This window comes from Gymnodraco acuticeps, unplaced genomic scaffold (genome assembly GCF_902827175.1).
Source record: "Gymnodraco acuticeps unplaced genomic scaffold, fGymAcu1.1, whole genome shotgun sequence".
Lineage (NCBI taxonomy): Eukaryota > Metazoa > Chordata > Actinopteri > Perciformes > Bathydraconidae > Gymnodraco > Gymnodraco acuticeps.
In genome coordinates this window covers 667511-680154 of record NW_022991085.1, presented here as the reverse complement: position 1 = coordinate 680154, position 12644 = coordinate 667511, and the positions used below count along the sequence as shown (strand labels likewise).

General features: G+C 44.4%; 1 protein-coding gene across 1 annotated transcript in view; it reads right to left on the bottom strand.

The window, feature by feature from the left end:
* The window catches only part of smg1 (SMG1 nonsense mediated mRNA decay associated PI3K related kinase), a 101013-nt gene that overhangs the window by 6530 nt on the left and 81839 nt on the right, over positions 1-12644 (bottom strand). The window contains 10 exon segments of the mRNA XM_034236815.1: positions 2112-2291; positions 2383-2535; positions 2857-2994; positions 3398-3607; positions 6423-6703; positions 7471-7660; positions 7811-7967; positions 10052-10263; positions 10804-11038; positions 11686-11958. Coding sequence (XP_034092706.1) covers positions 2112-2291; positions 2383-2535; positions 2857-2994; positions 3398-3607; positions 6423-6703; positions 7471-7660; positions 7811-7967; positions 10052-10263; positions 10804-11038; positions 11686-11958 — 2029 coding nt within the window.

Below are 12644 nucleotides of genomic sequence, written 5' to 3'. Positions count from 1 at the left end.
GGCCATATCCAAATCTGTATTTCAAAGTTTTCAAGCAAGGAACAGCAACATATTGTCGGGCAAATGTGTCTTTGATTGTAAACTGTCGGGAAGGTGGGGGCTCTCCTTCTCCAGCTGCCGTGTTTGCTCCCAGCTGGGAACACGGAATGGGGTGGTTGTGTTTCAGGTGCAGTTAAGGTTGGTCGTATTGCTAGCTTTTGTTGCTAGCTTTTTAAAACAAATGCGACACACCGCCCGCCTCATTCAAGTCCGTAGGTTCGCCTCGTTGATTTGGCTTGAATCCAGAATATTCCCACACCGGAGATGGAGTTAGGTTTTGCAACCAATTCCATTTAACTTCAAATGCCCCTCGAGTAAGCCACACGTTGTCTCCTGCTTGTCTCTATATTATTCATTTGTCTGCTACACTGCTGCACGCGGAGTGTCCTGACCTGGCTGTGTGTGTGAGCCCCGCCCCTCACGGCGCGCCTGGCCGGCAGACACAGCGCCCCGGGCCGGTAGAGTGGCCGGTCACATCCTTATGTAAACAAAAGGGGCGGGAGTGGTTCAGTCTGTAGGGGATTGGACTTTGGACCGAAGCGTTGCCGGTTCATGTCCCCGATCGGACCAAAAAATACGGAGTGTGGACTGGTACTGGAGAGGGGCCAGTTCACCTCCTGGGCCACTGCCGAAGTGCCCTTGAGCAAGGCACCTAACCCCCAACTGCTCACTGGCGCCGGCTAGACTGGCTGCCTTCACTCTGACCTCTGAGCTGCATGCGCATGTGTGCATATAACTGTGTGTGCATTTGTATATGTATGTTCTAAAAAGTGTGTACTGTGTGTACTGTATGACCTGTATAAAAACGCGTGTGTGTACGACAGAGTGGAAACTGAATTTCCCCCTTGGGAGATTAATAAAGGTCCATCTTCTCTTTTTCTCTTCTTCTTAACGTGCATCTAAACGGCAATTTATCGAGGTCAGAAAAGTTATCGAGTTCATTTTTATTTATCGTACGATAAGTCAATTCATTGCTTATCGCGACAGGCCTACCCCTGTATTGTTTTTTCTTGCAGGTGCACAAGGATGCACCTGAATCATTGCATTATAACTCAAATGTTATCATTGTAAGAATGTCTGACATGTAAAGGCCCGGACACACCAGGCCGATTATCGGCGTCGGTGGGCGTCAGGCCGACGATGAGCATCGACACGCCCTACTCAGATTGGTGTGTCCCGCACCGTCGTGTCTTTTCAGCCGGGCCGACGCCTTTTCGGCCGAAAACCAAGGCAGTCGGCCAAAGAAATCACTCTGATTGGCTGTTCAGCTAGCGAATCAGTGCATGAGAAGCGAAACGGAAGTGAGGGACCCAAACAAACGATTAAGAAGGCAAATCTGAGATTTCAGCTCTCGACTCAGGTTCGGGAAAGCCCCGTGAGCTTCTCGCTGTAGAGGGAAAATGGAACGCACACGCTATTTGTTGTTTGTTTATATCACGCAGTCTGTTCTTCTTCTCTCGGTTATCACGCAGTCTGTCTTCCGGTTGTTGCCTCTTTTGAATGACGAATACACACTACCGCCGCCTGCTGGTAAGGAGAGTTATTGCCACTCACACATGCGCAGTTCGTACATGCTTCTTGGCCGTCGGCTGAAGTCTTTGCGGTGTGTTCCAGAGCGACACATGGCCAAGACGCAGACACGCGAGGCAACACAACAGTCGGGTCCGTCTGTGTCAGTTCTTTGTTGTCAGATTGGTGTGTCTGGGCCTTAAAGGAACGGCCTAATCTTTTAATGAAGAAATTACATCATAAACGCATGGCAGTGCATCACCACCTCTATGCTAAAAGCGGCTACATTTGGACGTTACTTTTAGTCGTTGATTTGGTCACCTATAATCAGAGATTCACCAGTATTTACTGATGTGTTTTATGCTGTAGAACGAAACATAAATATCTCTTCGGCTTGTATTAACCACAGACCCTATTCCAGGCATCTAACCAAAAATGCTTAAAAATACATTGACTTTGAGTAGAGGGAACCGGAAGAGGTAAAATGCTAACTAATTTCCAGGTTTCACGACTCATTCCTGCAGCTCAGTATACAGCCTGTGTGCAGGTCGGAGGTCACCCACCAGTCGGTGCAGCAGCTGGAGCTCCAGTGGAGACACAGTGCTGCTGAACTGGGCTGCGTATGAGCAGGTCTGCTGGCAGCGCTTCAGCAGCTCAAACAGAGCAGCGTCCATGTTCAGAGCCTCGGGGGAGCGGGTCCGGAGGCCTTCAAAGTTCAGGATGGTGGAGCACAAGAAGGTGACCTGGGAAAAATATCAGATCATCTATCAGGTGCTGGGGCTGCTAAAAAACACTGATGGAAGTTTCACAGTGGGCTTGGAGCAGTAGTGTTACCTGGCTGGTGCGCTGGTTCTCTCGGGCCACCATGGCGCGTCTCTCCCTGATGGTCATCTCAAAGTCCTGCAGGACCGGGGCGAGCGCTGGGTTGGCCCCCCCTGCCCACTTCAGGCGCTGCTCGATGCTCGCCTCCAGTGCCGCCAGCTTCTCCTGAGGACACAGTCAAACTGCATTTTAGTATTCAACAAAAAAAAAAAACAATAAAAAAAAAGGATTTCCTTTTTACCCAAATTACAATCATTGGCAACAAGTGCCAACTATTGCTCAAGGTTCAAGGGTTCAAGGTTCTTTATTGTCAAACTAACATAGCTAATTATGTCATTGAAAATCTTAGGTCACAGTGTAAATACATGCTTTATAGTTTGGCATTTCCTTAAATTGATAAAGGCTCCAGTATGGGACCATCTCTAAAGGGGAGGGGCATTTGATTGATGGATGACACACAGTACGGTGTAATGCTCTGATACTGACCTGAATAGCCACGATGGATCCCTCATCCTGACTCAGCTTGTAGAGTTTCTTCTTCATGTTGCTGAGGATGACGGAGCGCGGGGGGATGCTGACACTCAGAGGCTGGTTGCTGGGGCCCAGAACATCCTCATGCTGCCACTGAGGGGGTAACATTCAGAATAAAAAAACACATGTATACCTGAAAGACACTGCGCTGACTATTTATTCTTTAGTCTGTACATTTGTTTTTCAAATACATGACATCATCACTAACTCAACTTGCTAGTGTAGCTCACATCTATTACAGGTTGATCAGAAATAGAGTACTTTATTCATCCTGGGGGAAATTAGGTTCTGATTACAATCGCTCCATTTAGAATTAAATAAAGTAAAAGATACATTGAACAAAATGGAATGATTAAAGTTAAAGTAAGAATGTCCAATAAAATAAATATATTTTGTATTATTATTATTATTATTATTACTACTACACAAACAATTAAGTACAAATCCTGAGCCTTGTGAGTTATAAGATTCATTTGTTCCTGGTGACTGAGTGTACCTGGAACATGGCGATGTGCAGCTGGCTCCTCTGCAGGCTGGCCTTGGCGGCCTCCAGGTTTGCGTCCAGCCTCCTCAGCAGGTCCACCTTCTTCCAGGCCGTGTCGTAGGAGGAGGCCAGCACCGTGGCCCTGTTCAGCAGCAGCTGGGGGACCCGCCCTGACGCCAGGCTCTGCTCCACCGCCTTCTTACACAGCTCATCCAGAGGCACCTTCAGACAGAGCAGACAGGGGACTGCTCACACACTGACCATCGCAGGGACCTCTATCTACACATGTTGAATACTAAACCCTTCTTTAAAAGCAAATATACCCAGTTAATCCCTTGTTAGCCAAGAGTTTAATATCTTCAGAAGATGAAGTGCACTGAGTCCCAACTCACAAAGTGACTGTATTTATGCCTATAAAATGACCCTCTGCTGAAACCCATATGCAATTGGTTTGGAATAGTTTGACACATGCATATCATCAAAATGTTCTCCTTTGAGTGAAAACCTCATTGCTCGAGTATTTGAATTTTTTTTTGACAAAGCAACTTCACATTTGATGGTGAAATGGTCTTTTTTTTTTTACACTCTACTCAATAGGATACGTTTGTAAAGGTTTGGTATAAAAATACTGGAAAAAAATGCACATTAATCCAAATGGCCAACTTCTGGGAGGGTGTGGCTAAAGCCCGTCACACTGTCCCAAAATTGACACCCGATGGAAACACGAATATGGAATTGTGAATTTTGCACGAAGATGGCCCCGAACCACACACGAAGGCAACATTTACATTACATTTAAGACATACAACTGCATAGGGGTGTAACGGTACACGTACCCGTACCGAAATTATTCGGTACGGGCCCTTCGGTTCGGTACAGGTGTGTACCGAAGTGTACCGAACGAATATAACGTTAAACGTAAAAAATTGAGAACGTGAACAACTTTTTGGAAGTAATCTCAGGTGCTGCGTCGCAGCATTCAGAGTAATTTGGTCACATTGGGTTCAACGCGTCATAGAGCGAGCAAGTCATTTCATTGGATGAGAGTCATACTATGAGAGCTGGTCAGAGGGATGCGTTCAAATGTAGTCAGTAATTTGAGGAACTGTCGAAAATTAATGGCGAACGCAGATAAAGTTGAGCTCGAAAATCCTCCAGCATCATTGAAGTCTCCGGTTTGGGAACATTTTGGTTTCGCAGTTACGTACAAGGATGAAGGACAAAGACAGGTGGACCGAACCAAAGCTGTTTGTCGGCATTGTTCAACTAAAATTGGTGACGCGGCTGGCAATACATCAAACTTGCACACTCTTGAAAAGGCATCACTCGAACGTGAATATCACCGGTACCAAAAGAAAAAAGACTGAAGTGCAAACCCAACTCCCACTAGCATTTAAGCCTCCACCACTCGCAGAAAGATCAGACCGAGCCAAAGCTATTACAAACACCAAATATCCTTATGTTGCCATGTTAGCAAAGCGCTACCTGGCTGTATCTGCTACCTCTGTCCCTAGCGAGAGGGTGTTCTCCACAGCAGGAGACATTGTTAGTGCCAGCAGATCTGCCCTTTCGGCAAGCAATGTGGACAAGTTAATTTTTCTTTAAAAAAACATGAAAATACAATGACAAGCAAGTCATAATGTTAAGCTGGCTGCTTAGGAACTAGTACAGTACAGTTCAAATACAGATTATTTCAGTTCATCGAAAAGCTGCACCTTAATGTTTATTTTATTATATTTTGTATTTATTTGAGTGAATATTCACAGTTTAATAATAATTAAAAACCCAAAACTAATAGTTTATATTTTGTGAGTACTAGTAGCCTACAGTAAAGTTCAAATACAGATTATTTCAGTTCATCGAAATGCTGCACCTTAATGTTTATTTTATTATATTTTGTATTTATTTGAGTGAATACATTATTCACAGTTTAATAATAATAATAAAAATATATATATATATGTTTTGTTTTGTGAAAAAAAATTCTGCTGTACCGAAAACGTACCGAACCGAACCGTGACCAAAAAACCGAGGTACGTACCGAACCGAAATGTTTGTGAACCGTTACACCCCTACAACTGCAACGAAAGTAACACAAACAATTATGTTAAAGTACTATGATACTGTACTGATATCTTCAGACTTTGTTCTTTACTTTATCCGTCTTTATATGTAGAAGATATTAAGTTTTCTCCGTCATGTTGTTTCCATAGCAACGACAACTTCCTGTCAACTCGCCTTCAAAATAATATATTATATCCCTTTTAGTTTCACAGAACACAAATTGGGTTATTTACATAATATGTTTACATGATTTTGTTGTGCAATAAAACAACCCGATGGACACACGATAAAGGAAATGTTCAAATTCGGCTGTGATCGTAGCAGCATCGGGCCATTCGTGAGGGCATCTTAAGCCATCGTATGACCGCCGGTGGAGTGTCTCAGGCTCCGGCAGCAACTTCGTGAGCGGTGGCAAAATCTTTGGCATGCCAAAAAATTGCCGAAGGGCCTTGCGAAGGTTCATTTTCGTGTTGAATTCGTGTGTCAATTTTGCCCTTCGTAAGGCCATCGTGAGGGCATCTTGTTATCATCGGTGCCATCGGGCATTCGCCCCGATCAGAGTGAGGGTGAATGCACCGATGATAACACGAAGATGACACGACTTGACAAGATGTCCTCACGAGTGCCTTACGAAGTTGCCGCTCACGAAGTTGCTGCCGGAGCCTGAGAAACTCCACCGGTGGTCATACGATGGCTTAAGATGCCCTCACGAATGGCCCGATGTTGCTACGATCACAGCCGAATTTGAACATTTCCTTTATCGTGTGTCCATCGGGTGTCAAATTTCGGGACAGTGTGACAGGGGCTTAATGAAAGCCAATTTGTAATATGTTCACAGTAGAGCAATGTTCATACCAAATTTCATGAACATGAGAGAAACTATATTGGGCTTCCACCCAGTGCGGGGGGCTACATGTTATCACATGTACAAAATACCTGTACATTAGACCAAAGGTCTCGGGCTCTGTTGTACCTTGTTCTCTGCTCCGAAGTCTTTGGCCTCCACCTGAGCCACCACGTCGAGGCCGAGGGCCGACAGGGTGCTGCAGAGGGCCAGACCCAGAGCCTGGCCCGGCAGACCCATCAGCATCTGCCGGACAAACTCCGCCGTGAAGGCCTTGATGGGGCGGGTCATCTGCTCCTCGCTCACCACCGCCACGCCGGGCCCTGAGGCGCTGGGCCGCCGGTATAGAGGCTTACCCAGAGCAATAGGGCCATTTGTAGGCATCAGATCCTCAGTGGGGGGGCAGGTACCTGAACAAACAAGATGTCACACACTCTTTAGACAGCAGGTACATGAGATGATGAGCGAAGTTTCAACAATGGTAAATATTCCTGTACAGCATGAATTGGTCTGAACATTGTGATATGTTACTGCATGAGGGGAAATCAAACATGTCTTCCACACTTCTTGTATAAAGTTTAGCTTTAAAGTGTGATCCGGAAGTTAGCATTACAGGGGCTCCCTAAAAAAAAAAATGGAATTTCTCCATTGGAATTCAGAATTATTGCAGTAAATAAAATCAGTGTCAAACATGTCTATGATACTTACACATTTTGTTCAGCACGATCATCTCCACATATTAATAATCGTTATGAATATTGATGCGTAAATGCAATCGACAGAAGTAAAAGCTAACGCTATAAAGGAACTACAACACAGTCACATGACAGTTAAAGCAGCTGACGTTTGGCATGGTGTTTATTAGTTTCTTTTGGACACGTTTTAGCAACTGACTGTTTGTCAGATGCCCAAAAACTTCAGACACTCACCAGTGGGATATTTACTGACGTATTTTATGTCGTAGAACAAAACGTGAAAATCTCTTTCAAGCATTTCAACACGTTACAAAAATAAATGTTAAATTGCTCACTAAATTCTGTACTTAAATTCTTATTTAGTTATTTATTTAGCATGTGACTGGTCATAAGTGAGTGGGTGGGGGCTGATCATTGGTCTGAAAGAACTTGCTGAGTTCATTGTGAGTCCTCAGCTACTTGTATCAGTGCAGAAGTCTCACCAGACAGAGTCTGAGCGAAGGAGGCACACAGCCTGAAGAAGTCCCTGATGGTCTGCAGCCTCTTGAGGAAGAACACCTCCTCCATGAGCTGTCTCTGACTCGGGTTGTCAAAGAAGTGAAGCTGCGTGGCTCGAGCCTCCCTCAGGACATCCACCTTCCTCCAGGCCAGCGGCAGCTCTAGTGAGCTCAGCTGAAGGTGAGGAAGAGGAGAATGTGGTAAGGGAATGAAGGTAACTGCAAATAACTGTTAGTCATACAAACAATCTAGAATGGAAGCATGAGGATGGGAAATCTCAATATAAAACTACTATCTAACATCTGCAAGAAGGCTAAGGGTTACCTTCTCTGTGAGCTGTCCGAAGGCAGTCTCCAGCTGAGTGAACATGCCATCAAAGGCCACCAACAGCATCTGCCCCGCAGACATCTTGGGTGTGTCCGGCCCCGGCCCCTCCATACTGCGAGGCTGGATCAGCTCAGAGTACTGGGCACGCAGCATCCTGAGCACAAACAAACACATTTGGTCAGACTCTTTTGTGAAAAACAAACAATCAAACAAGGTTATCATGAATCCTTACGATCCCCAAATCAACATGGTGCAAGTCGGTACTTTCCTGCATACACTTCCTGTAATAAGAGGGGCCCTATTATGCTAATGTTCACGTTGATATTTGTATGTTGTGCCTTTACTGTGTTAAATGCTAAATGTTAAAAAAACCTCCCTCTGGAGGGAACACAGGGATTTGAGCCTTTGCACACCATTTACATGCACTAACACCTAGAGAACACACCACAGGAGAGGGGAAACCCCAACATCAGAATAGGGACCCTTTAAAACCAATGTGAGGATATTTATACATTTTCAGATAATGCAAATTCACATTGATCAACTTGGCGTGATTGTTTTGTATTAGTTCTGCAATAAAATTCGCCATTGTCCCATTCGAAGGTTTTCGATCACTTAAAGGGGACCCATCATGCAAAATGCACCTTTGTACGTCTTTTATACATGAATATGTGTCCCCGGTAGTGCTGCGTACCTGGACTCACAATCAGGTTCAGGTCCGGACTCAAGTCCAGAGGTTCAGGTTAAGGTCCGGACTTATAAGTCCGGACCTGAACCCATGGCTTGTGTCAAGTTGTGTGAGTAACTAAAGTGAACTTATTGTGAGCTAATTATCAATTGAAAATTAACTCATAATCAACTCAAATTCAAACTCATCAGGTTTATTGTGCTCCCTTCCAACTTGTGTCTACATTTCTCTACAAAGTACAAATGTAAAAAAAACACTTTTTGCCACTTAGTCTACAAATGACTTATGACAGCAACTACAGTGAACTACTACAAAGTTCAAACATTTATTTCATTTACCAAACTAAAGTAACCAAACAGTCCCTGAGCTGACTGAGCCTAAATCCCTAAAACGTTGCTGAAAGGTAGAGTGTAGAGTAGACTATACGCATTACACTGTTACACACCTACTATACAGTATAGGCTACACTGTAGTGACTGTACAGTCAGAGTGTACTGTACTGTCTGTACACCATGTATTTTCTACAACTCTACATGTGTACATTATACAGTACATACTACATACATAGTGATGTACATACTGTTAGAAATTAAAATCAATGTTGATATGGCGTAATTTTGAATTAAATACACTATTTAATTTAAATCAGTTTTATTCTGAAAAAACCGGAAGTTCACACTATTAACTTAATACTTTTATTCTGAAAATTATTCACTTCCGGTTAGCATTAGCATGTGGCGAAATGCTACGTTTTCAAACCGTGAATCGAAGGTGAAATGACATGTGATGTTGTACACTGAGCACACTGGGATTAGCACTCATTTATTGAGGCTGAATAACGTTTATCAGGAAATGTTTAAATAACCACAGACACCAGAATATACATAAGTGCTAGTTTTTTTGCGAGTCCAAGTACCGGTTCCCGACGTTCCGGTTTTAACCGGACTTGAACCGAAACTTTTTACAAGTCCAGTACCGGTTCGGCGTACCGGTACGCAGCACTAGTCCCCGGTGTGTCAGGGAACTCACCAAGTGTCAGAAAACACAACCCTCTCTATTTTCCTCCATACCCAAATCTCTAAAAACGGGGCTGCAACGGATCTGATACAGACTGATCCAGATTTGAAAATAGTCTGACGTCAGAAACTAGGAGCTCCGCCTATATGGCCAACTGTTCACCTATCAGGGGAATGTGGGGTTGCGTGGCATGGTAACAGCATGGTAACAGCATGGTAACAGCATGGTAACAGCATGGTAACAGCATGGTAACATGATGCTCGTGCCTCGCCCCCTCCTTTGCAGGGGGGCGTGGTCAGCTGCAGCTCATTTGCCACAGAATCAGCCCTTGTGAAAACAGGGCTGGAAAAGAGCAAATAGAGCGAAATGAGGCATGGCTAAAATGCAGGATCTGTTTGGTATTTTGAAAAAAATACTTCACAGACATGTTTTTTACAGGTATGACCCTCCAATACATTATTCAAATATAGCATGATAGGTCCACTTTAAGCCAACACTGTCTGATTTGACTCCAGTATAAAGCCGTTCCTCACCTGGTGATGTGGAGGCAGCGGTTGTGCCCGTCGGGCTCCAGCCCTGTAGTTGCCATGAGACTGTCCACCAGGCCCTGCAGGCCCAGCCCGTCAGAGCTCTGCTCCACCAGCTGCTCCAACTCCCCCAGCATGGCCTCCAGGGTGGGCTCTCCCTTCACCATGCAGCGCAGAGCCTCCGGGAAGATGATCTGCCGGAAGTTGGTGTTTAGCTCCTGCAGGAGAGAGACAGTCAGACACGCTGCTCTGACAGAGACCTTTGTGACCTGCTCTATCAAAATCACTCACATGGACCCCGACACACACTTTCAGTTACACACACACTGTTATCAGTTCTCCAAATTCTGAGAAAAAGGCCTTTAGGTTTGCTGACAATATTTTTAGCCTCATCGCTGAATTAAGCGATATTATTTTAACATTCTGAAAGCCAAGGCTTCTTTTTAATATATAAATCAGAAGAAAACCCCCCGCTGTGTTACCATCAGTCTGTCATTCTTTACTTCAGGGAGACGTAGGGAGGGGGGAGCGGTGCTGATCAGAGTGAGAGGAGACAGTGATCACTGAAGTTGACACCCTGTCTTTACAAATGTCCAAAATATATTAATTGTCAGAATATGGCGATAATATTTTCATATTCTGAAAGCCAATAGAGGGTTGTCTTTCTATGCTATCTCGGAATGCGCTCGCAACATCAGACTGATTCTCACTCAGTTACACACATCTAAAAAACTGCTGTGTTTTGAGAGTGTACCCACCTGTAAGCAGGTGTGCACAGCGTTGGCCAGGTACACGGCCTGGGTGGTGGCTGAAGGTGCCGGCAGGTCCAGGTCGTGGGGCAGCAGGGGGCATCGCTGTAGCAGTGTAGCCAGAGTGCTGACGTTTCCCATCATGCTGCAGAGCTCCTCCAGGAACCAGGCCCCGTCCCGAGAGATCAGGTCCACCAGCTGCTCCCCTGCACTGGCTGCTGCGCCCTCCATCACCAGGTTCCTCCTGGAACAAAACCTCCGTCACTCCTGTTCACAGGAAACTTTCTTCCCCTTATGGAAGCACCACATTTCTGAAGGACTAGGTCTAATTCGATGTAATGGTGGTATTTTAAAGCTTTAGTAATACAGCTGAATAATGATTTTGGCAATGGTAAATAGAATGTATTTAGAAAGTACTTGGTGGAGTGATACTAAAACAATAACTCTAATAACTATTTTAATATTATGCTACTACTGTATATTCAAATAAACCCCATATTTGACCCAAGTGAAATGAAACACATTATTGCATCGATACTTGTAAAAATATATGTTGCTGAAATGGGCCATTCTGCATAATGAGTACTTTTACTTCTGCTACTTAAGCAAAAGTAAATACGTATGAGCATCAAAATAAACTGGGGTAACATTTTGAATGCAGTACTTTTACTTATAAGATTCATTTGTACTCTGTAGCATGAGCTTTAACTAGATCTGAGTACTTCTACCCCAACACAGAATGAGAGACATGTCTACTTGCTGCTCATTTTAATGTTTAATATATTTGTATCTTATTGAATCTTTTAAACATTTTAAATTGTGGAAGACTTGACACTGCTGCTGGAACAAAATGATTTCCCGATGTTGGGATAAATAAAGTATCTCTCCAACCTGCAGAGCGTGCACAGGGCCGATGTGATGATGCCGGCCAGGCTGAGGGCCCCTGGCTCCCCGTTCTCCCGCAGGAACACGCTGATGCAGTGCTCGATCTCCTGCAGCTGCTCCTCGCAGGCGGCTGCCGTGGTGCCCTCCGCCTTCAGCCGCTCCGCATGGTGCAGCACGCGCTCGTTGGTTTCAGCCGCCTGGTGCTGCAGAGTCAGCTCCACACTGGACAGGAACTGGCAGGAGGCGGCGGGGGGCTGCGGGGCGAACAGCACCTCGTATCTGTAAAAAGAGGGGAAACAAAGCTGTAGGCATTGTACATGACGGGAGGAGGCACCAGGCCCTGAACCAGGGGGGGTCAAACTCACTTTTAGTTCAGGGGCCACATCAGTTCTCAAAGTGGGCCGGACCAGTAAAATCATAGCATAATAACCTATAAATAATGACAACTCCAAATTGATCCCTTGGTTTTTGTGCAAAAAATACATTTTGAAAATGTTCACAATGAAGGAACTATGATTTTACAAAAACATTATGAACAACCTGACAGTAAAGAAAAATAAGGGCCATTTCAATAAGATTTCTTAGTATCTGGAACTGAACAACATAGTATTATATACTTTAGGATCTAAAAAACTTGTCAAGATATAGAAAATTATTTGACATACATTTCTACATGTAGTAATTAATTCCTATAAGGAAGAAGGTTCAGTTATCCCCCTGCCTAGTCAAATGTATACATACAAAATACATCAAAGTTGTGAAAATTGCAGTTAATATCTTCAATTTAATATATACACTTTGCAAAGTCATCCCGTATGTTGGACACTCATTTTCTAAACAATGAGCCCCCCAGGTGTGTGTTTATACACACGGTTAGCCAGCTCGTTCATTCAGCGCGAGCCAATAGTAACAGTTTATTATAAGCCATGAACCCGATGTTAGCATGCAGAAAAGGGTCCGAGCAG